The 25,983-nt window shown below is 36.8% G+C and overlaps 1 protein-coding gene across 2 annotated transcripts in view; it reads left to right on the top strand.

Moving 5' to 3' along the window:
* LRCH2 (leucine rich repeats and calponin homology domain containing 2) overlaps nt 1–25,983 on the top strand; it is a 156,680-nt gene that overhangs the window by 39,693 nt on the left and 91,004 nt on the right. For both annotated transcript variants that reach the window (XM_036271296.1, XM_036271295.1), the window contains exons 2-5: nt 4,760–4,904; nt 9,045–9,171; nt 22,800–22,905; nt 22,990–23,126. In XM_036271296.1, the coding sequence (XP_036127189.1) occupies nt 4,760–4,904; nt 9,045–9,171; nt 22,800–22,905; nt 22,990–23,126 (515 nt within the window). The remainder of the gene's footprint in view (nt 1–4,759; nt 4,905–9,044; nt 9,172–22,799; nt 22,906–22,989; nt 23,127–25,983) is intronic.

Here is a 25,983-nt window from a genome sequence, read left to right as displayed (position 1 = left end):
GTACATGTTAATTCAAAGATTTTTAATGTTACAAAAACTCCCTTAATTGTACATCACAAGATAAAATATTTAAATCAGACTTTAAATTTTATCCATTATATCTATATATAAAAGTTAATTTTTAATTTTTTAATTGAGCTTTTAGAAAGAGAGGAAGGGAGAAAGAGAGATAGAAACATTGATGTGAGAGAGAAACACTGATTGGCTGCCTCCTGTATGCCCCCTACCAGGGATCGACCCCAAAACCTAGGCATGTGCCTTGACCAGGAATCGAATTGGCAGCCTTTCAGTGCATAGGACAGCACCCATCCAACTGAGCCACACTGGCCAGAGCTATCAAATTATTTTATTAAAATCACTCTTATTATTAATGCTGATATTTTGGCTTTTTCTCCTTTAACTTCTTTGAACACTTTTGTGTTTTCTCTTGACCATTATTTTTTGTCTTTCAGATATCTCAGTTACACAAAGATAAAATTGAACTCTTGTTTCTAACCTCTGCTTCAAAAAACAATACATAACCCCACAGCAATAACAACAACAAAAATCTTGTGCACCTCCTACTCTTCTATTAAATAATATCATTTAGGTGCCTAGGCCAAAATTCTGGGCGCTATCCTTGATTCTTACCTCTTGTTTATCCCACATAGAAAATCACTTGCTCAATTCTTGTCAGTACCAATTTCAAAATATAATCAAATTCTGTCTACTTTTCTTATCCCAAATCTTGCTGTATTAATTCAAACTATCATTATCTATCTCTAGACCACTGTATTATTTATGGATACTTAATACTAGATATTATACAGAATAATAAACTGGTCATAATTTGGTTTTAGAATTGCTCATTTATTGTAAGCAGTAATTTTTAATTCCCAGGATTCTGAAGTTACAAGAGTAAGAGGCACAACCTTAAATGCAAAAGAAACATCATAGACACTTCTGGTCAAGATGGCGGCGTAGGTAAACACAGTAGCGCGTCTTCCCACAACCACATCCAAGTTACAACAAAACTACAGAACAACCACCATTCAAAATCGCCTGAAATCAAGCTGAATGGAAGTCTTACAACTACGGAATTAAAGAAGCTGCATTGAGACTGGTAGGAGGGGCGGCGGCTCGACTGGCTGGTCCCACCCACGTGTGCTGGATAAAAATCAGGAGGACACCTCAGCTGGGAAGGTCCTTCCTGAGGACTGAGTGGTCCTCGTCCCACACCAGGTGCCCTGCTCAGGGTTCCAGTGCCAGGAAGAGAAGTCCCCATAACTTCTGGCTGGAAAAACCAGCAGGAACTGAGGCTCAGGGAAGCTGAAGCAGCTGGAGCCCCAGGCAGCTCCTTAAAGGGCCCGCGCACGGATTTATCGGACTCTCTCCCTCTAAGCTTGGAGGGGAGGCAGCTCGAGGGGCACCAGAGACATACAGGGAAGAGCTGTTTGGCACTGGAGCGAGGGCTGGAGAGGGGGCTTTCTTCGGGACAAACGTGCTGTCAGAGGCCTTTGTTCCTTTGGTGAGCCCTTCCCGGGGGCGGCAGACAGTCACCATATCTGGGACTCCAGCAACCTGGCTCACACTGGTAGCTCCGCCCTGGTGACTCCCTGAGGCCCCGCCCCACCCCACCCCACCCAACTTTCAGGCCCACCCAAGCTGTTGGCACTTGCTTAACCATAGGATTGGCCTGACTTGGATCCTGCTTCAGGTTTTCCTAAATTTTTTCAAACGAGCAGCATCTGGTCTCAGCTAGCCCCATACCGCTCGTTAAGTAATACACAGAAACAAACACAGGGAGGCAGCCAAAATGAGGAGACAAAGAAACAGGTCCCAAATGAAAGAACAGAACAAAACCCCAAGAAAAGAACTAAGCGAAATGGAGATAAGCAACCTAACAGATGCTGAGTTCAAAATACTGCTTATAAGGATGCTCAATGAACTCAGTGAGGGCCTCAAGAGCATAAAAAAGGACCAGTCAGAAATGATCGATGCACAGTTAGAAACGAAGGAGGCTTTAACTGAAATAAAGAATAATTTACTCAGCTTCAATAATAGAGTACGTAAATCCAAGGAGCAAACCATCGAGTTGGAATATAAGGAAGCAAAAAACACCCAATCAGAACAGCAAAAAGAAAAAAGAATCCAAAAAAATAAGGATAGTGTAAGGAGCCTCTGGGACAACCTCAAGCGTGCCAACATTCGCATCTTGGGGGTGCCGGAAGGAGAAGAGAGAGAACAAGAAATCGAAAACCTGTTTGAAACAATAATGGCAGAAAACTTTCCTAACTTGGTGAAGGAAACAGACATACAAGTCCAGGAAGCACAGAGAGTCCCAAACAAGATGAACCCCAAGAGGCCCACACTAAGACACATCATCATCAAAATGCAAAAGGTTCAAGACAAAGAGAGAATCTTAAAAGCAGCAAGAGAAAGGCAGCTAGTTATCTACAAGGGAGTTCCCATAAGGCTGTCAGCTGATTTCTCAAAAGAAACTTTGCAGGCCAGAAGGGAGTGGCAAGAAATATTCAGAGTGATGGAAAGCAAGAACCTACAACCAAGATTACTCTATCCTGCAAAGCTGTCATTTAGAATCGTTGGTCATATAAAGACTTTCCCAGAGAAGAAAAAGTTAAAGGAGTTCATCACCACCAAACTGTTATTATATGAAATGATGAAGGGTCATTTTGAAGAAAAAGATAAAATATATGAACAAAAAAAATGGCAATGAATACATATCTATCAACAATGGAATCTACAAACAAAATGAACAGATAGAACAGAAACATTCTCATAGATACAGAGAACATTTTGTTGGTTGCCAGATGGAAGGGGGTTTGGGGGAATGGGTGAAAAAGGTGAAGGGATTAAGAAGTACAAATTGGTTGCTAAACTGACAAACCTCAAAGTTGAAAGGGGCTGGGGGGGGTGGGAAGAAATAAACCAAAGAACTTATATGCATAACCAATGGACACAGACAATAGTGTGGGAAAAGGTGGGAGGGAGGCGGGAGTGGGGAGGAGGGAGTCAATGGGGGAAAGAATGTGGAACATCTGTAATACATTCTACATTCAACAATAAAGATTTTTTTAAAAAAAGAAACATCATAAAATAAAAAAAGCAAAAACTTAATTTTTCTTCCTTAATACAACTGCATGATGCTTGGGTGTCTAGAGGATGTAAGCCAGGCTATTGAGAAACTTTTATTTCAAGGTCTGATTTTGGTTTCTCATAATTCTGACTATTCTTTTATATAGTTAGTCAGAGTCTTAAGGTGAAAGGAAGAATAATCCAAATTAATTTTCATATCATATAATCATAACTAATATTTTCTTTTGCCAATTATAAAATTTTGCATTAGGTAAATATGTTTATGTATGTGTATAATACATATAAAATATATTAATACATGTATATTAATGGTCTGAGTAGGGAATTTACTGTATTGCTAAGTAAATAGGACTACATCCCTCAGAGTGAGAAAGTTGAGCATTGATAGGAGGCTGTTTTTATGAGGGTAGACCACAAACTAAATGAGGTACAGTGGGCTAGGCTACAGTGTGGATGTTCTTTCTGACAGAGGTAAATAATATTGCTATGTATTTAACCAAATACATATAATAAACTAATGTAAGCAAAGTATATTTTTATGATAAGGTAGCTAGCTAATTTGATAATTATTGTAGGTAGGAGTTTTCAACCCAGGGGACATTTTTTGGCTTCCAGGACTAGAGGGCGTTACTGATAACTAGTAGGTAGATGCCAGGAATGTTGCTAAATATCTTACAGTGTACAGGATAACCCCACACCATAAATAATGATACAGCCCAAAAGGTCAGCAGTGCTTTGATTGAGAAACTCTTTTAGGGTTTTTTTTTTTTTTTTTTACTTGCCACATGATATCCTATATATTTTTCAAAATTTCATTTAGCAAATAAACCTTTAATCGAGGTGTAATAGTTATAATAATTTTATGATTTTATTTTTGTGAAAACTTCAATGAACAGAAGTATATTTGCGTGTACTTGGAATAATTTATGAGAGGAAAGAATCAAGGATGGATGCCAAGTTTCTGGCTTGATTAACTCACCCTGGAGGATGTTGGTGATATTATTTGAAATGAGAGAAACAGATGTGTGGAATAAACTCTTCAGTTCAGATTTTACACTTGTAGAATTTGAAGTGCTTGAGATATATCAAAAGGAAGTCATAAAGACCAGAACTTAGGTATTCAGACATATCTTTAAATTGAAATTTGTCAGTATATAAATATAATTTAGCCCTGAGATTAGATTAAATCATCCACCAGATTGTATATCTTAAGAAGAAAAGAGTACTTTATAGCACAGTTCTTAGGAACACCAATATTCACAATATGAATAGAGGAGAATCTAGCAAGAGACTAAGAAATAGCCAGAGATAGAATAGGAAGTGATTCATAAGTGTAATCTTCCAAGCTAAGGGAAGAGAAATGTTTTCAGGTGGATGAGTGGTTATTGGTATGGAGGCTGTTGCTGACTTGGATCATACTCATGAGAGTGACTAGAAATCATATTATAGTAGGTTGAGAAGTCCATGGTAAAAAATTTAGTTGTGTTGTAGATTTATGTAAATTTGGCTGTGAAGACCTTCAAGGTCATGGTGAATACTGTTTTATATTAATATTAAATAATTGCTTGGATTCTAAGTGATTCAGCAACTATGAAAATAGTCCTGTTTATTATCACAGATAAAGGTGTATGTTTGACACTCAAACATTAATTTTGTTTTTCAGATCTTTCAAGAAATCGTTTTGCAGAAATTCCTTCTGATGTCTGGTTATTTGCACCTCTTGAAACATTAAATTTGTATCATAATTGCATTAAGACCATTCCTGAAGCCATTAAAAACCTGCAGATGTTAACATACCTTAACATTAGGTAAGGAAGTAATTTTGGGGGTAAATTTTGTTTTTCATCATAGTTCTCGTCATTTTTAGTAGCAAAGGAATGTGTTTGGTTTGTCTATGTAGCTTATATTTATATCAATAGTATCTTATTTGTATTTTTTATATGTCCACACTTCTGTATAGGCCTTTAGTCTTGTTCTTGAGAGCACTGCTTCTCAAACTAATGTGCATGGGATTAAAATGGGATTCTGATTTTATAGGTCTGCAGTGGGGCCTGCATTTCTAACAAGCCCCTTCGTAATGCCCATGCCTGCTGGTCCTTAAATCACTTTGAAGAGCAAGGCTTTATAAAATCAGAAATATTTTACTGAAATCATAGCCCCACAAAACTGATTTATTTATATGCATTCTCAATTAAAGTGAAACATTATAAATAAACATTATAAATATCATAGTCCTTGTGATATTTTTACACTCCTGTGACTTTCTGTTCCTTCTTCAAAGATGGATAGATTGGGATGGGAATGGTGAACAGTAAGAGGTGGATGATAGTTGATCTTAATACCGAATAAGTGCTTACTGTGTGCCAGGAGGTGTTACAAATACTTTACACGTTACCTCATTTTCACAACAGTATTCTGAGATATGTTCTTTTATTATCCCTGAGTTACAGATGAGGAACTGAAGCACAGAGAAGTTAGCTATTTGCCCAAAGTTTTATATAAATATATATATATATATATATATATATATCTTTCTCGTGGTAGAGCCAATATTATAATCAAAGTATGGCTATAGAAATCTCATTGTTTTTTTGTTTTTTTGTTTGTTTGTTTTGTTTTGTTTTATCCTCAGCCGAGGACATTTTTCCATTTTTTGTTCAGATAGAGTGGGAGGGAGAGAGAGAGAGAAACATCAATGTGAAAGGGACACATCGAGTGATTGCCACCTGCATGACCCAATCAAGGCCGGGGACAAACTGCATCCGAAGTACATGCCCTTAGCAGGAACCGAACCCGGGTCTCTCTGGATCACAGGCCGATGCTCTAACCGCTGAGCCAAACTGGCCAGGGCTAGAAATCTCATTCTTAAACTACTATCCTATATTTATAACAGAGTGAACACTTAATAAGAATAAAAATATTGTCTTGTCAAATGAGTGACATTGAATGGAAACTGATATATAGTTTGACAATTTTAGAATCACTTTCTTATTTTTCTTCTTTCTTTTATTGAGTTGTGAGGGATAATTTCTTTCCCCTCCTTAACAAAGTTAATTTTTTAAATTCCCATATAGTGAAGTTGTAAATGTAATTAATATACATAAATAATAATTCTCCTTTCCTGCTGTAATATGTTAATTATTATGTATGTCTCCCCCAGTGGTGTCACCTGGCAGTACATACTATTTTAACTGAACCACTGCACGTTAAAATATGTGAGAGGAATTTTCTTCCATAGATAGTCATTTGGGTTGCTCCTTTCTTTAATTGGATGTATATCTCCTTGGCCTGGCTTGGGAAAGGTTTGAGGAAAGTGAGGTATTTTTAAGTTTGTCTTTGTTTCATTTTATTCTTTTATGGAAAAATGTGAATTGTCCAAACTGAATTACATTTCTATATTAACATGTATGATATATCTTAGAACACAGGCATACTATAGAGGTATTGTGGGTTCAGTTCCAGATTACTATAATTAAGTAGATGTCGCAATAAATTGAGTCATAATCTTTTTGCTGGTGGAGGGTCTTGCCTTCATTTGTTGAAAACACAACACTTGTAAAGTGCAATAAAGTGAAACACAGTCAAATGAGGTATGCCTGTAGTTTTATTAAAGCATTCTCTGATTCTTTCTTGTTTTGATCGCTAAAAGTTAACTTCTGATTTTTGTTTAGCACAAAAAATTTTGAACAAACTCTATTGAAATAACATTTTTTTCTAGTGACTAACTTCCTTTGACTATCTCTAAAGCATGTGGCAAAAAAAGTAAAGATTAATGACTAACCTGGTCCTCCTCCTCCTCCTCCTCCTCCTCCTCCTCCTCCTCCTCCTTCTCCTTCTCCTTCTCCTTCTTCTATCCTCACCTGAGGACATGTTTGCATTTCAGATAGAGCAAGAGGGAGAAAGGGAGGAAGAGATAGAGAGAGAAACATCGATGTGAGAGAGACACATTGACTGGTTGTCACCCACACGACCAACCAGGGCCGGGGACAAACTGCAACCGAGGTACGTGTCCTTAGCGGGAACAGAACCTGGGTCTCTCTGGACTGCAGGCTGATGCTCTAACCGTTGAGCCAAACTGGCAGGGCAAACCTGGTTCTTAAGGAAAGCAAATGAGTCAACTTTTAATTGTTTTTGGTCTGAAGAAGAGTATTTGTATGTGCCATTCTATTTTTCTATTTCTTTTATTTTTTATTTTGGTGAAAATATCTTGAGAAATGTAGAAGATGATCTTTAAGCTCTTTTTCTCTTCCTGTGTACTACCCCCTTTTAAAGTAGAATCTTGTAGGAAGATTCTTGAGTGATTTATTCTGCCTGATCTTAAAAGTGTCAAGAGTTGTGACAGGCCCCTAGCATATTTGACATTTCAGCAGCCTGGCCAGGATTCCTGCTCTAGTGACATTTTCTTTCTTTTCTTCTTCTTCTTCTTTTTAAAATCTATACCAGGTCTAAAGCCTCTCTAGTATTTCTGGATGTCCTCTGCAGGCATAAAATGGGGTGAAAGTTTTTGAAATCCTCTCTTGGGGTAACACTGGGCTTTTGTTGTACACGATACCCCACATGGTAGGTACATACAGGTCTATAAATGTCACTTTGAAAAACAGAAAATAATAGCTCATTGCTTACGAATGCTTGGTATAGTATGTAAATGTAATGGTACACTTTATATACTTTGGTAGCAGGATTGTCTTTGTCCATTCGGGCTGCTATGACAGACAGTTTATAAAACAACAGACATTTTTCACAGCTCTAGAGGCTGAGATGTCCAAGATCAAGGTGCCAGAAAATTTAGTGTCTTGCGAGGACCCGCACCCTGGTTCATAGATGGCCATCTTCTAGCTGTGTTCTCACATGGTAGAAAGGGTGAGGGAGTTCTCTGGGGAATCTTTTATAAGGACACTAAAGCTGTGTGTGAGGGCTCTGCACTCATAACCTAAAAACTTCCCAAAGGCTCCACCTAATATCACTTCTGGGATTAGGTTTCAACACTGTAATTGTTTTTGGGGGGAGGGGCAGTACACAATTCAGTCTATAATGGGATCATTTGGATCAGTCTTTATTGGTGTATAAATTTGACCACTGTAATTTGGAGGTAAGGAACACAGAGCCAGATTGCCTGGATTTGAATGCTGGTTTTCTCCCTTACCAGCTGTGAGACTTTGAGGAGTTTACTTAATCTCTTGTTGACAGGCTCTTCATCTGTAAAATAGGCATCATGATAATATCTGTCTTCCTAAAATAGGTTGTTGTGAGGGTTAGTCAAGTTAATTTGTGTGAGGTGTTGTGAACATGGCCTGGCACATAGTAAACAGTCAATAAATTTTAGTTGTTATGTTTAAATTTACAGAATTAAGAAAATCATATCAACTTTGAGCTGAGATAAAGGTGCTATTAGGCTGTTCTACCATAAACCCATAGCAAAAGGAAATGGGTTAGGGTTATTACACGTTTTTGAAGATATAATCTTACTCATTCTATCATAAATTTAAACATAGTGCATGCAAATTTATCCTTGGAGCCTTCCCCTAGTTAAAGGCATGGAGTTATTGAATATAGTGAAATTATAGTAGAGAGCAAGGTTCTGGCATTCTTTGGCTCAGAAGAATGATTCTGGGTTTTGAGAAATGATGGTATGTAGGACAATATCATAGGTAACAGCACAGGCTTTGCTGTCTGCTGTGCCTGGGCAAGTCACTTAACCAGTTTTCACCTTTGTTGTCTTATTTGTATAATGGTGGTAATAATAGTACCTATCTTGTGGGGTTAATGTGAGGATTAAACAAGATAGTGCATATAAAGATTTTAGCCTGATACAAAGTAAGCATTCGTTAAATGATGTTATTATTTAGTCAAAGCTCCTTATTTACTTTTGAGGTTATTTGCTCTTTTTCAACATAACATGTCAGGTTTCAGAAATATTTCTCATAATGATACTGTCTTATTCTTTTCAGTCGAAATCTTTTATCAGCATTGCCAAAATACTTATTTGATCTTCCTCTTAAAGTTTTGGTCATCAGTAATAATAAACTGGTATCCATTCCAGAAGAAATTGGGAAGTTAAAAGATTTAATGGAATTGGTGAGTAAAATGGTTGTATTGATTATATATAGTATGCATAATGCATACCTTTATATTGTGGAATATTACTGATTCCTTTGTGTAATTTCACTGTAATTTTTTAGAAAAGAATAAATTGGTAATGCCTAAGTTCACTTTAGGAAATTTTTGAGATACCATTGCTTGTCTGATTTTAGCTCACAGCCAATAAAAACCTGGTTGTTTCTCAGTTCTAGTCAGAGGCTTGCCTACAAGTCTTAAGAAATGCTGTTCAAACGAGTAAGGAGTTGTCTATCTATTCTGTGGAAAATAAAGGTCTAATCAGTAAAAGATACAAGTACTTTTGTTAAGGTTTTAGAGGGCTGCTATGAGAGATTCAGAGAACGGGGATAAACAGTAGAATGAACAATACTCATGTGATTAAAAATTTTTTTCTTTATTGATTTTTAGAAAGAGAGGAAGGGAGAGGGAGAGAGAGATAAAAGCATTGATGAGAGAGAACATTGATTGTCCGCCTCCTGCATGCCCCGCACTGGGGATTGGGCCAACAACCTGGGCATGTGCCCTGACAGGGAATAGAACTGCCAACCTCTTGGTGCATGGGTCGATGCTCAACCACTGAGCCACACCATCCAGGCCAATACTCATGTGATTTTATAACACTTTTGGGACCAAGATGAATGGAAAGAAGCCATTATATAAAATTGATTGTAAAAATATAGGAATAATTTAAAGTAATTACTTTGAACATAACATTTCACATATTAAAGTACATTGAACTCTGAGAGAAACATAGATTCTCATGTCATTAAGCTACTTTCACGTTTCTGTTACTTCCACCTTACATAGTATACCCTGCTATTTATTTTAATTTTGTTTTGTCTTAAATAATGCTTTCCTAATACACAGATATTTTAAAAAAGTATTCTTGAGTATGACTTTAGTATGTGTGGTGGGCCAGAAGTTTTCTTGAGGAAATTATTTACAATTTTATAATGGGAAATTAATATGCTAATAGACTGTAATGAACAGAAATCTCAGGGATGTCTTTCTTTTATTTATTAAGGAATATCTGCATGGGAAATTATCACACAAGGAAACTTCCTTGAACATAGTCTTATGTTTTAGAACCATAGAATTTAAAGGTTTTAAGAGATCTTATAAGTGATTGGATATAAGCACTTTCTAACGCAGGAATCCCTGACAGTCTACACTCTAACGAGATATTTTCAGTGTCAGATAAATTTGTGTGTGTGTATATGTGTTGTGTGTGTGTGTGTATTTCTGTCCTAATTCTCTTTTGCAAATCTATTTGTTATCCTTTTTATTTTGAACTAAATCTATGCCTCTATCACTTTTATCTAATGGTCCTGGGACTACAATGTGAAGAAGTATAGATAATGACAACTTATTTCCATTCAGATGTTTGTAATCTGTCGCGTGTCTACTCTCCATTTTTTCAAAACTCTAAGACCTGTTTGCCTGTAGCTTAAACATCTTTATTACTTTTATTCCATTCTAAATTTTTATTCTTTATTACTTTTTATTTTTAAGTATTTCTGTCCTGAAAATGTTTTTTTTTTTTATTAAGGTCTCTTAATGTTATACTCACCAATGAACACAAGATTTCAGATGTTAATCAAGCAAATTTATAATAAAAGAGAACCATTTCTTTCTTTAACCTGGACACTTACTATTTATAAACATTTTATATATGTTATACCTTTAGATTCTATGGCTCTGTAAATTTTTTTAATTTAGTTTTTGGACCTATGTTCTAAATTATATTACACAAGATAATTTTTGGATGAGTGAAGTTTCAAAAGCATTTAAATTTTTTAGATTTAACCTAGTATTTTTATTTAAATAGAATATTTGTTCCTGGAACCCCAGTGTTTTTCTTTGGGTCTGCCTGCCTTTGAGTACTGGCCAAAAGAAGTACATGGACAGGAATTTGCAGTATAGAAAGAGAAACTAATTTAACATTGAATTGAACAATATGGAGATAGGGAACTTCAGCTCTAAATAAAAAACTCCCCGATGACATGTATGTTACAGATTATATAGGGCAAAATCACAAGACACTGTGGGTTGGGGGTTCTGGGTTGTGCTAGGAGCTGATTTAGTCAGAGGTGAAGTAAGGGTAATCATTTCTTTAGGTCTTGAACACAGCTCTGAGGTCTATTCCAGTCCCTCAGTCCAGTTTCATGGAGAAAATAGCCAGGGGGTCATTCTGCTTTAGGGCTCAGGAATGGAAACATAGCTTAGGTCAATAACTTCAGCCTGACACAGGTTGAGACCTTGTGGCCATTATTCAGATCTCGACTACTGTCTTCTTCTGCTTCAGAGGTCACTGATGATCTGGGGGCAAGGCTAGGTCTCTGAGTGATTTATATGTAGAAAAGGATATAACTTTTAGAACTAGGATTTAAAACTCAGTTTAATCAAAATCGTAAGGACTCTCAGTTTCATATTTTAAAATATTAAATATCATGATTTTACTAGGCACTACCAAATTATTGTACTTTAAACTCTTGAAATCAGTAACAGTAGATATATAGTGTTAGGACGGCTAATTAACAATTGTAAATCACATAGTGAATTTGTAGATATTACCTGTAGCCAACTACAGTGAAATTCTGTCATTAGAATTCTAGGAAATACTCTCAGACCTCCAATCCCCAGCACAGTATTTTGTAGAGAACCCACTGGTTGAGTGGGTCGGTTTCCTGGCCTGGGTTTATTTGTTCTGGGAAATGGTAACTATCTATGAAATTGCTTTAGATTTCCTATAAGGAGATCTTCAGTATTAAACACCTTTGGGAGGAAGCAATAGTGTTTACTTGAAAGACATTTTCCCAAACTTTTACTGTTCGATACATTTGAATAATAGCCTATTCTCAACACAGACACTAAGTTGATACCATCAAAGCATAAGGCAGGTCAAGTAATAACTCTTTTTTTTGTGTGAGATTTATTTTTTTAATTAATTAATTAATTAATTTTGGTTAAAATGTTTCTCCTTTTTCCCCCACTGATTCTCCCGTTCCTCTCCCTCCCCGCCCTGTCCCGAGCTTTGTTGTCCATGTCCACTGTTCATGCTTACATACATATAAGTTCTGTGGTTTATCTCTCCCCCACCACTCCTCCTCTGGGGATTGTCAGTCTGTGCCTCACTTCCACCTCTCTGGAACTCCCCCATTCCTCAGACTGTTATGTTCATTATATTCCACAAATAAGTGAAATCATGTGATATTTGTCTTTCTCTGCTTGGCTTGTTTCGCTTAGCAAAATACTCTCCAGGTTCCCCCCATGTTGTCTCAAAGGATAAGAGATCTTTCTTTCTTGCAACTGAATAGTACTCTATTGTGTACATGTACCACAGCTTTTTTATACATTCGTCTACTGATGGACATTTGGGCTGTTTCCAGATCTTAGCTATTGTAAATAGTGCTGCTATGAACATGGGGGTACATATATTCTTTCTGATTGGTGTTTCAGGCTTCTTAGGGTATATTCCTAGAAGTGGGATCACTGGGTCAAATGGAAGTTCAAGTTTTAATTTTTTGAGGTAACACCATATTGTTTTCCATACTGGCTGCACCAGTCTGCATTCCCACCAGCAGTGTACTAGAGTCCCCTTTTCTCCACACCCTCGGCAATACTTGTTGTTTGATGATTTGTTGATGGCGGCCATTCTGACAGGTGTGAGGTGATACCTCATTGTTGTTTTAATGTGCATCTCTCTGATGATTAGTGATGTTGAGTATTTCTTCATATGTCTCTTAACCATTTGTACGTCCTGTTTGGACAGATGTCTATTTAGTTCCTGTGTCCATTTTTTAATTGGATTTTTTGTCTTTCTTTTGTTGAGTTGTATGAGCACTCTGTATATTTTGGAAATTAACACCTTATCTGATATATCATTGGCAATTATGCTCTCCCATACAGTGGGTTCCCTTTCCATTTTGATGATTGTATCTTTTTCTGTGCAGAAGCTTTTGAGTTTGAGGTAGTCCTATGTGTTCATTTTCTCCTTTGTTTCTGTTTTCTTAGGTGATATATCAGTGAAAATTCTGCTGCGTATGATGTCTGAAATTTTGTTGCCTACATTTTCTCCTAGGATTTTTATGGATTCATGGGTCACATTTAAGTCTTTTATCCATTTTGAGTTTATATTTTTGTATGGTATAAGTTGATGGTCTCGTTTCATTTTTTTGCATGTAGCTGTCCAATTTTCCCAACACCATTTATTAAAGAGGCTGTCTTTACTCCATTGTATGCTCTTTCCCCGTTTGTCAAATATTAATTGAACATATTGTCTTGGGTCCATTTCTGGGTTCTCTATTCTGTTCCATTGATCTATGTGCCTGTTCTTCTGCCAGTACCAGGCTGTTTTGATTACAGTGGCTTTGTAGTATAAGCTAAAATCTGGTAATGTGATCCCTCCAACTTTGTTCTTTTTTAAGATTGCTGTGGTTATTCAGGGTCTTTTTGGTTCCATACAAACTTCAATTATTTCTTCTAGTTCTGTGAAATATGTCATTGGTATTTTGATGGGGATTGCATTGAATCTATAGATTTCTTTGGGTAGTATGAACATTTTAATGATGTTAATTCTTCCAATCCATGAACAAGGTATGTGCTTCCACTTTTTTATATCTTCCTCTATATCTTTTATCAATTACCTGTACTTTTCTGGGAATAAGTCTTTTATTTCTGTGGTTAAGTTTATTCCTTGGTATCATAATTTTTGCCGCAATGGTTAATGGGATTTTTTTTTAGTTTCTCTTTCTGTGAGTTCCTCATTGGTGTGTAAGAATGCCGTCAATTTCTTGACGTTAATTTTGTATCCTGCTCCTTTGCCAAATTCATTTATTAAGTCTAGTAAATTTTTTATGCAGTCTCCGGGATTTTCTATGTATAGTATCATGTCATCTGCGAATAATGACAGTTTCATTTCCTCCTTTCCAATTTTGATCCCTTTTATTTTTTCTTCCTGTCTGATTGTTGTGGCTAAGACTTCCTGTACTATTTTAAATAAGAGTAGTGAATGTGAGCATCCTTGTCTTCTTCCTGTTCTTAAGAGAAATGCTGTTATTTTTTGCCCATTGAGTATGATGTTGGATGTAGGTCTTTTATATATGGCCATTGTTATGTCAAGATATGTTCCCTGTATTTCCAGATTGCTGAGCATTTTCATTAGAAATGGGTGCTGGATTTTGTCGAATGTTTTTTAGTGTCTATAGATATGATCATATGATATTTATCTTTCACTTTGTTTATGTGGTGTATCACATTTATTGATTTGCGAATCTTGTACCAGCCTTGCATCTCTGGGATGAATCCCACTTGGTCATTGTGAATATTTTTTTTGATGTAATGATGGATTCAATTTGCTAGTATTTTGTTCAGGATTTTGGCATCTATGTTCATCAGGGATATTGGTCTGTAGTTTTCTTCCTTTGTAGTGTCTTTTACTGGTTTTGGAATTAGAATTATGCTGGCCTCATAAAACTAGTTTGGAAGTCTTCCTTCTTCTTGAATTTTTGGAAATAGTTTGAGGAGAATGGGTATCAGTTCTTCTTTGAATATTCAGTAAAATTCCCCCATGAAGCTGTCCGGGCCAGGGCTTTTGTTTGATGGGAGAGTCTTGATTCCATCTTCAACATCTTTTGTTGTTATTGCTCTGTTCAAGTTTTCTATCTCTTCCCAGTTCAGTTTTGGGAGACAGTGTGTTTGTAAGTATTAGTCCATTTTACTTAGATTGTCTAATTTGTTGCCCTATAAATGTTCATAATATTTGTTAACAATCTTTTGTATTTCTGTGGTGTCAGTTGTTTTTTCTCCTCTTTCATTTCTGATTTTGTGTATTTGGGTTCTCTCTCTTTGTTTCTTGGTGAGTCTAGATAAGGGTCTATCCATCTTGTTAATCTTTTCATACAACCAGCTGTTGTTTCATTGATCCTTTGAATTGTGTTTTTTTTCTCTTTTTTATTTTTGGTCTCCATGTCATTTATTTCTACTCTGATCTTTACTAGTTCTTTCCTTCTACTTGCTTTGGGGTTTTCTTTTGTTTGCTTTTTAGTTGTTTAAGTCATGAGGCTATATAGTCTATAAGATATTCTTGTTTCTTGAGGTAGGCCTGTAGTGCTATGAACTTCCCTCTCAGAACTGCTTGTGCGGCATTTTACAGATTTTGTGTTGTTTTGTGTTCATTTTCATTGGTTTCCAGGAAGTTTTTAATTTCTTCCTTTTTTTTATCCTCACTCGAGGACATTTTTCCACTTTTTGTGCTGATAGAGTAGGAGAGAGAGAGAGAGAGAGAGAGAGAGAGAGAGAGAGAGAGGGAGAGAGAGAGGGAGAGAGAGAGAGAAAGAAACATCAACGTGACAACGTGAAAGGGACACATTGAGTGGTTGCCGCCCCCACGACCCAACCATGGGTGGGGAAAAACAGCAACCGAGGTACATGCCCTTCATGGGAAGGGACCCGGGTCTCTCTGGACCACAGGCCTACACTCTATCCATTCAGTTAAACTGGCCAGGGCTTCATTTCTTCCTACATCTTCATAGTAACCCATTCATTGTACATTAACATGCTATTTAGCCTCCATGTTTTCAAATATCTTTGCATCTTCTTTTTGCAATTGATTTCTAGTTTCATGCCATTGTGATTTGAGAAGGTGGTTGATATGATTTCAATCTTCTTGAACTTGTAGAGACTTACTTTGTGCCCTAATGTGTGGCTATCTTTGAGAATGTCCAATGTACACTTCAGAAAAATGTGAATTCTGCAGTTTTGAGGTGTAATTCCCTGTAGATACCTATTAAATTCATTTAATCTAGTGCTTCATTTAGAATCTGTGTTTCCCTGTTAATTTTTTGTCTAGATGATCTATCTAGTGAGGTCAGCGGGGTTTTGATATCCCCTGCTATGATTGTATTGCTGTTGATTTCTGCTTTGAAGTCCTCCAGCAGATTTTTAATACATTTTGGTGCTCCTATATTGGGTGCATATATGTTTATCAAGGTTATATCTTCCTGTTGGATAGGTCCTTTCAATATTATGTAGCAGCCTTCTTTGTCTCTAGTTATAGCTTTCATTTTGAAATCTACTTTATCAGATATGAGTATTACTACCCCAGCTTTTTTTCCTTTCTGTTTTCTTGAAAGATTTTTTTTTTTATCCCTTTAGTTTCAACCTATGTGAGTCTTTTGTTGTGAGGTGGGTCTCTTGTAAACAACATATATGTGAGTTATGGTTTCTTATCCAGTCAGCTACGCTGTGTCTTTTTATTGGAGCATTGAAACTATTCATATTTAAGGTGATTTTTGATATGTACTTATTTATTGCCATTTTTGTTTAGTGTGGTTCTATTTTTCTTCCTATTTCTTTTACTAATTACAGCAGTCCTTTTAGCATATCTTGTAGTGCTGGTTTAGTGTTAATATATTCCCTTTTCCTTTTTTTTTTGTCTGGAAGGCTCTTTATTTGACCTTCTATCTTTTTAAAAAATATTTTTTTTTCTTTTATTGGTTTTAGAGAGAGAGAAAGTGAGAGGGAGAGAGAGATAGAAACATCAATGAGAGAGAACATCCACTGACTGCCTCCTGCATGCCCCCCACTGGGGATCAGGCCCACAAACTGGGCATGTGCTCTGACCGGGAATCGAACTAGAGACTTCTTAGTTTATGGGTCTACGCTCAACCACTGATCCACATCAGCTGCTGACCTTCTATTTTGAATGATAGCCTTGCTGGATAGAGTAGTCTTAGATTCAGATCCTTGTTTTTCATGACCTTAATTACTTCATGCCATTGCCTTCTGGCCTGTAGTGTTTCTGTTGAGAGTTAGCTGAGAGCCTTATGGGAATTCCTTTGTAGGTAACCTGTTGCTTATCTCTTGCGGTCTGTAGGATTCTCTCTTTGTCTTTAATTTTTGGCATTTAAATTATTATTTGTCTTGTTGTGGGCCTGTTTGTATTCTTCTTACTTGGGGCTCTCTGTGCTTCTTTACCTTGAATGCCTTCTTCCTTCACCAAGTTAAGAAAGTTTTCTGTCATTATTTCTTCGAATATATTCTTTAACCCTTGCCCATTTTCTTTCTCTTCGGGGACTCCTATTATGCGAATATTATTACATTTCCAATTGTCCCACAATTCTCTCAAGCTATCTTCCTGTTTTTTAATTGTTTTTTCTTTTTGGTTTTCTGATTGGTTGATTTTTTTTCTACCTTGTCTTGTAATTCACTGATCCAGTCCTCAGCTTCCTCTACTCAGCTTGTTACTCCTTCCAATGTGTTCTCTTTTTCTGCTATGTCATTCTTCATTTCCACTTGGCTGGTTTTCATTGTTTCTATATCTTTACTCGGGCTGTTGAGCTTCCTGAAGAACCTGGCTCTTAACTCTACCTCTGATAATTTGCTTATCTTGCATTTCATTGATCTCATCTTCGATAGAGTTCTTTTGTTCTTTCATTTGGGATTTATTTCTTTGTATCACCACTTTGGCTATCTCAGTGGGTTTTAGAATCTGCCAAATTTTCCCTGTAGGTGTTGGTGTTCTGATGTTTGCAGCTCCCTCTACTGGGTTTGGATAGGCCTGGGTGGTCCCCCCTTAAACACCACTGTCAAGTCTTAGTTTCCTGGGTTGACTTGCAAGCCCAGGAAAGGTTCAGTTATCCTCTAGCTTTTTGCCTGGTGGCTAGTAGTCTCAGTTACTCAGTGTCTTGAATTAGCCCTGGTGTTCTGCATAAGTGGATTTGCATAGAGTGGGATAGATGCTGGTTGTTAATGAGCTACAATGTTTATTTCTTTGCCTCACCTGGGATAGGCTGAATCTCTGAGGTGGGGCCTGATGCTTTTCCCCACAGCTCTGGGATGGAGCACACTGGCCACCTTCCTTTGTGGGTGCAACTCAGCAAAAACTCTCAGTGCCTTCCAAATTCTGGGTGTCCCCACAGAGTTCCAGTCCAGTCTGCCCTCCCTCTGCCGTAGCCACCAGGTGAGTGGCTGTGGCTATTTTGGCCCTCTGTCCTGCCTCTCTGGGCTATGGAGCAGGCTTGTTCTTTATTCTCCAATGGTGCCACTCACAGTTAAGTCTGCTGCTGTCCCTGGGCTCCCAGACAGCCACCCTCTTGCACCTATGCAGATTCTACCAGTGTCCCTGGTTATATGGTCCTGTCCTGCTGCTTTTCTGTTGACTTTTCTGAAGATTTGTTTTTATTTTAGTTATAGTTCCCGTTTGGTCCTGGTAGATTATCTGTGTATCTTACATTCACTCCGCCGCTGTTTTCATATCCATACCTCTTTTTAAAAGTTTCTGGGCCTACCCACATCTCTTTGAGTAAAAGCCAAAGTTGTGCCCCTTCCTCATCCTTGTCTTCCCCTGTGCACTTCCGTCTAGTTACACTGGGTTCCTTGCTGTTCTTAGTACATGTCAGACATGCTTTGCCCAAGAGCCTCTCCATTTATTGTTCCTCTTCTGTGGAATATTTTTTTTTTCTTTTCCTTTTATTTTCTATGGATTTTAGGTATATAGCTTAGTGGTTAGACAATATTTTCAATATTCCAGCTGGTGCCATACATGGTTATCACAATATTACTGACTAGGAATAGTCTTTTCTTATGTATTTCTGTGGATCACCGTCTAATCTCTCTGACAACAGTGCTCAAATAACAGCTTCTCCATGAGACAATCTAAATTGCTAATATCCCTTCCTACTTCCACTAGCACTGCCATTTGCCTTTACCCTGCTGTGTTTTTTTTCTGTAAATAGCACTTAACATCTTCTAGCATATTATATAATTTCTCCCTTGCTAGAATGTAAGCTCTATAAAAAGGTGTGAGGGCAGGAATTTTTGTTTGTTTTATTCCTTGATGGGTTCTGTGGTGGAGGAAGAAACTTTCCTTCACCCGCAAGGTTCTTTTGGCTGGTCTATTAATCATATAGACATAAGACATTACCAAGAGAAAACAACCAAATTTTATGCACACAAAAGTATCGGGAACCCCATTTACACAAGAGAGTCAGAGACCCATCTGCAGGACAGGTTCAGAGACAGAAAGGAATCATAAGTATATAAGACATTCTGAGCTAGGCATGAGGTAATAATGTACCTTGCGGCTTCAGTAGGTCACTACAAGGAGAGCATATGTTCAGTAATTAATAGTTTTCCTTACCATATAGATAAGTAAAAAGATATTTCTGATGATAACTCTTACCCTGGGCCAGGCTCCTAATTTAAATTCTTCTAAATAGTTAAGGAAGGGGAGAGGACACAGAAGTTTCTTGAGCCTGCAGAGTCTCAGTTGCCTTAAACTTAAAATAATCACATAGTACTGAGGCACATCTTGCGGTAGCTCCTTCTGAATGCCCACAGTCTCCAGCAACTTGAACAGTGCCTAGGAAATAGTTGGTGTTTGATAAATATTTGTTGTTGAATAGATATGCCTTCTAATTTGAAAGAATTGTATGTAGGATACATTTCTCTAATCATTTATATGTTAAATGATTAGATATTCTTTAACATTCTTTTGAATTTACCTTCCTGCCTTTTTTACTTTTGATAAGACTGAATGTATGTGCCACTCTTCTTCCTCCAAGCTAATATAATTTCTATTAAAAAATAGAAATTGGGGGCAGTTGTGGTGGAATATGATTTTCATTTGCAGTATGTCTGGAACAAATGCTGAGATTTTGTTGCAGATGTTTATTCCCTTTTCGTTGATGTGGTAATAAGAAAGGAGAGGGAGAGGAGAGCATAATTAACTTAAGCTGTTATTTATCCTCTTTTTATGGAAATGTGGTATTGTTTATCTTTAAATCAGGGCTTGCATTTTAATTTAACCCCAGAGCATTTCCTATTCAGATTTCCTAGATTGTCTTTTGGTTGTGAGCCACAAAATGTTATGTTTGTAATTCCTCATATTTTGCATCCTTCTGAGAAAGAAGTTTAGTTAAATCAATCTTTGTCATAATTCTTATTTCTTCAGCTCATATGTGTAAATCCTTGACTTGTTCAGCTTCTGCCCAATCAAGCATCTTAAAACAACAACTGTAATTGACAAAGTATCACAATGGGTTAATAGTTGTTTTTTATTTTACCTCTGAATAAAAAACTCTTGGATCACCCTTACTTCTGGTTTTAGTTGATGAAGAATGGTTTTTAGTTGAGATATTAAATGGCAGACCTATGTAGTACCAAATTATAACCTCAAATATTTGCACAACAAATTTATGTTAATTGTACTAGGTTGACTTCATGATGTAATATAAACAGACATCTGCCACATAATCTATCTTTAGGAAAACAACAAAGAGAACTTTTGCAGCAGTAGAGTAAATGATGCAGAGGATCATATCAGCTATGTGGAAGATAAGGAAGCAGGAAATACCCAATCAGAATAGCAAAAAGAAAAAAGAGTCCAAGAAAATGAAGAGCGTGTAAGGAGCATCTGGGGAAACTTCAAGTATACCATCATTCTCATCTTGGGCGTGCCAGAAGGAGAAGAGAGAGAACAGGGAATTGAAAACCTATTTGAAAAAATAATAATGGAAAACTTCTCTAACCTGGTGAAGGAAATAGACATGCAAGTCCAAGAATCACAGAGAGTCCCAAACAAGATGAACTTATTATTGGTGGATGTGGGGTTCTTGGGGTACTACTGGAATATCATTTCTGAAGGTCCTCACAGGAGTATGAAGTATGGTAGAAAGCTTTATTTCCGTAGAATTACATCCTTTCAGTAAAGCTAAAATGAGAGCCAATTTCCAAAGCTTTCTTTTCATGTTGGAGCCAGGTCCAGTACAGCATCAGGCTAGTTGAAATCCATCACTCCACTGAGCATGGGGTCCATGTGGGCAAATGCAGGACAGCCCCCAAAGCAACTAAAGTCCCAATGGTCCCGAGAGCAAAAGAGCACAAGAGAGCGAATTTCTTTGTTCAGGGGATTAATTAGTCCAAATTTCACGCCCTCGCAATTGCCATGCCCATTCTGGCCAGTGACCTTTGTTCTCTGGTATTACTGACAGCAAGCACCTTTGCTAGTCCCCCCAACTTTACTGGGCATGTGGCTATCTTTCCTTTGTTGGGCCCTTGAGGAGTGTAAAGTTGTAGTTTCCTTGTGAAACTGCCTCGATGACATGCTTATAATATCTGGTCTTCCCTTTGTTTCTTTTCTGTTATTAATAACTAGGTTAATTACAATGGTATCAAACCCAAAGGGGCCCACTCCAAGACACATTATAATTAAAATGCCAAAAGTTAAAGACAGAGAATCTTAAAATCAACAAGAGAAAAGCAGTTAGTTATCTACAAGGGCACATCCATAAGACTGTCTACTGATTTCTCAACAGAAACTTTGCAGGCCAGAAGGGATTGACAAGCAATATTGAAAGTGATGAAAAGCAAGGACCTACAACCAAGATTACTCTACCCAGCAAAGCTGTCATTTAAAATTGAAGGACAGATAAAGAGCTCCCCAGACAAGAAAAAGCTAAAGGAGTTCATCATCACCAAATCAGTATTTTAAAAATTGTTAAAGGGTCTTCTTCTTTAAGAAGAAGAGAAAAAGATATAAAAAAATATGAACAATAAAATGGCAATAGATACATATCTATCAACAATTACTTTAAATGCAAATAGATTAAATGTTCTAATCAAAAGACATGGCTGAATGAATAACAAAACACAATCCTTATATATGCTGTCTACAAGAGACTCACTCAAATCAAAAGACAAACACAGATTGAAAATAAAGGGATAGAAAAAGATATTTCACAAAGATGGAAACAACAACAAAAAAATGCTAGGGTAGCAATACTTATACCAGACAACATAAACTTCAAAGGCTTTAAAAATAGACAAAGAACGACCCAGCAATTCTACTTCTGGGTATTTATCTGAAGAAACCCAAAACAGTAAATGAAAAACATATACATCCATATGTTTATTGCAGCATCATTTACAATAGCCAAGATATAGAAGCAACCTAAGTGTCCATCAATAGATGAATGGATAAAGAAGTGGTGCATATATACAATGGAATATGATTCAACCATAAAAAAAGAATGAAACCTTGCCATCTGCAAAAACATGGATGGGCCTAGAGGGTATTGTGTTGAGTGGAATAAGTCAGACATAGAAATACAAATGCAAGATGATTTCACTTTTATGTGGAATCTAGAAACACTTATATGTGGAATCTAAAAAAATAAAATAAATGAACAAGCAAAACCAAAACAGACTTATAGATACAGAGAACACTTTAATGGTTGCCAGAAGGGTGGGGGTTTGGGGAGAAGGGTGAAAAAGATGATGGGATTTAGAAGTACAAATTGGTAGTTATAAAATAGTTATGGGAATGTAAAGTAATCATAGGAAATATAGTCAATAATATTGTAATGACTATATATGGTGTCAAATGGGTACTAGATTTATCGGGGTGATCACTTTGCAAGTTATATAAATATCTGATCATGGGGTTGTACACCTGACACAAATATAATATTGTATGTCAACTGTAATTTTAAGATTAAAATATTTTTAAAAGGTAACTTTTGCTAGCTATTAGTCATGCACTTCAAGAATCTAAATATATCTGTAGTTCTCAGTTTGTTATAATTTTATTTTCTTGTTTTCCTTAGGATATTAGCTGCAATGAGATTCAGGTTCTTCCTCAACAAATGGGAAAATTACATTCACTTAGAGAGCTCAATATAAGAAGAAATAATCTTCATGCATTGCCAGATGGTAAAATGCTCATTGTTTTTACTGACATTTATAGAAGTGTAACTATGTAAAATTTAATTCATTATTTTTTTTATTTCTGAACAGAATTAGGAGATCTTCCCTTAGTCAAGTTGGATTTCTCTTGTAATAAAGTGACCGAAATTCCAGTTTGTTACAGGAAGCTGCATCATTTACAAGTAATAATTTTGGATAATAATCCATTGCAAGTACCACCAGCGCAGGTTTGTAATAAAAATATATTACTTTTTCCCCTCTTTTTATTCAGCATTATATCTGTTACTGATAAATCAAAAATGCATCAGAATTAAAAGTTAATTTGTTGTTGAGGTATTATGGTCAAAAGAAGTTTTTCTGAGAAGTTGCTTTTTTACTTTGGTAGGAGTTTTATTATAGTTTCTGGAGAACAGGATTTAGAAAACCCAGCTATAATCATTTTGCTTGTGAACTAATAATTATGGTTGTCAATGTTATTTTATTTTATTGTTTTTGAAATTTTTATTTTATTTTTTTAATTAAGTTATTTATTTTTGTTACAGATGTTTCTCCTTTTTCCCCCACTGATACCCCCTTCCTCTCCCTCCCCACCCTGTTCCCAGTTTTGTTGTCCATGTTTATTCTTCATGCACACATGCATATAGGTTCTGTGGTTTATCTCTCCCCCACACCCCTTGTTCTGGGGATTGTCAGTCTGTACCCCACTTCCACATCTCTGGGACTACCCCATTCCTCAGACTGTTATGTTCATTATATTCCACAAATAAGTGAGATCATATGATACTTGTCTTTCTCTGTTTGGCTTGTTTCACTTAGGATAATACTTTCCAGGTCCCTCCATGTCGTCTCAAAGGTTAAGAGATCTTTCTTTCTTACAGCTGCGTAGTACTCCATTGTGTATATGTACCTCAGTTTTTTTATCCATTTGTCTACTGATGGACATTTGGGCTGTTTCCAGATTTTAGCTATTGTAACTAGTGCTGCAATAAACATGGGGGTACATATATTCTTTCTGATTGATGTTTCAGGCTTCTTAGGTTATATTCCTAGAAGTGGGATCACTGGGTCCAATGGCAGTTCAATTTTTAATTTTTTGGGATAACACCATCTTGTTTTCCATACTGGCTACACCAGTCTGCATTCCCACCAGCAGTGTACTAGAGTCCCCTTTTCTCCACACCCTCGCCAACACTTGGTCTATGTTATTTTAAAAAGATAGCCCTGGCCGGTTTGGCTCAGTGGTTAGAACATCTACCTGTGGATCATAGAGTCCCGGGTTTGGTTACCGCTAAGGGCACCTACCTTGGTTGCAATTTATTCCCGGCCCTGGTTGGGGTCATGTGGGTGGCAATCAGTCTATGTGTCTCTCTCATATCGATGTTTTTCTCGCTCCCCCGCTTCCCTCCATCTCTATCTGAAGATAAATGCAAAAAAATGTCCTTGGGTGAGGATAAAAAAAAATAATAAAGAATAGAGTATGCAGTCTTTCTACTTTTGTTCCACTTAGATATATACCTGCTTGAGACTTGTGTGAGTGATTGAAGCACCTTCTTAGTATTGATAGATGGAATCATAATAGAAAGAACAGTATACAAGTGTAAAATAATTTAGACTTATACTGCACAAGAGTATCTTGCCAAGGAGGCACATGACAGTGAAACTCCAGCCTGCCCTTGACTTCCAAGCTATGTGCCCTAGAACAAGGTTTGTGTATATCCAGAAGAAGGGTTGCCCTTTTCCTCCTACAAAGGTACATTCCACTCATTCCAAAGGAGGTGCCTTTTTTAATTCAGATAAGTCTGGCCATGAAGAAAGCTGAAACTTGTGTCTGCTATGGGAGAAGGCAACAAGAAACAAATTGATTTACTGTATTAAACCTGGGAATGATTAGTGTATTTTTGTTGTTGATTGTTGTAAGAAACATGTAGCTCTGAATATAGGGATGAAAGACTACTGAAATCACGAAGGTCTGTTTAATGTCTAGGGCACTGCTGTTCAATAGAAGTTTCTGAATGATGGTGTGGAGGAGGAAAAATGATTTTCTTTGTATTCTAAGTTCTTCTATCTGGTCTAATAATCAAATCGATATGAGAGAGATTAACAAGAGAAAATAGCCTAATTTATTATGTGTGTATATATGTGGGGTAAGAATATGAGATCCCAGGACAAATTCTGCAATTGAGGATTATATGCACTCTTAAGGAAAAAGAGGGGTTAGTAGTTTGGACTTTAAAGGGAAGGTAGGCAATTGCCAGGTGGAAAAGAAGGAGCAATGATTTGGTAAAGAGATTCTTGCCAGGCTATTCAGACACAGAGTGGAGTCTAACTGACAGATGTTGCAGGTTCTTGTCTGCCACGTTTAGTTCATATTATGAAGGTGATCTCCCTTTCTGGAACAGGTTTTTCTATCTGAATTTTTTTATACAGGTATGGAGGAAGTAAAAAGTTTTTTTTTTTAGTCTTTCGTTTCTTAAAAAATAGTAGCTTAAAATAATCAGTATTCTCAAAAAACATATTTTGGGGTGGCAAACTCTGCTTCCTCTCAATGGGAATGTTTTGTAAACAGTGTTGTCCAGTGCCATAGCCACTTTCCACATGTGGCTACTGAATACTTGAACTACATACTTGACTAAGGAACAAAATTTTTAATTGAATTTTATTTTACTTTAACAATTTTTTTTTTAATTGATTATGTAGGTAGAAGTAGGGAGAGAGGTAGAAACATCGATGTAAGCGAGAAACATCAATTATGTGCCTCCTGCATGGCCCCCATTGGGGATCGAGCCTGTAACTCAGGCTTGTGCCCTGACTAGGAATCAAACACGGACCTCTCAGTTCATGGGATGATGCTCAATCCACTGAACCACACCGGCTGGGCATATTTTTTATTTTTTTTAAACTAATTCAAAAAGAATCATGAACTTAAAAAAAAATTATTGATTGATTTGAGAAAGAGAAATGTCAGTTTGTTGTTCCACTTATTTATGTATTCATTGATTCATTGGTTGCTTCTTGTATATGCCCTGACCAGAGATCGAACAATTGAATTTTATTTTTATTAATTGAAACGTAAATAGTTCCATG

The sequence above is a fragment of the Molossus molossus genome, unplaced genomic scaffold (assembly GCF_014108415.1).
Source record: "Molossus molossus isolate mMolMol1 unplaced genomic scaffold, mMolMol1.p scaffold_m16_p_2, whole genome shotgun sequence".
NCBI classification, from domain to species: Eukaryota; Metazoa; Chordata; class Mammalia; order Chiroptera; family Molossidae; genus Molossus; species Molossus molossus.
The sequence above is the reverse complement of the archived record's forward strand: the minus strand, read 5'-3'. Positions and strand labels throughout refer to the sequence as shown.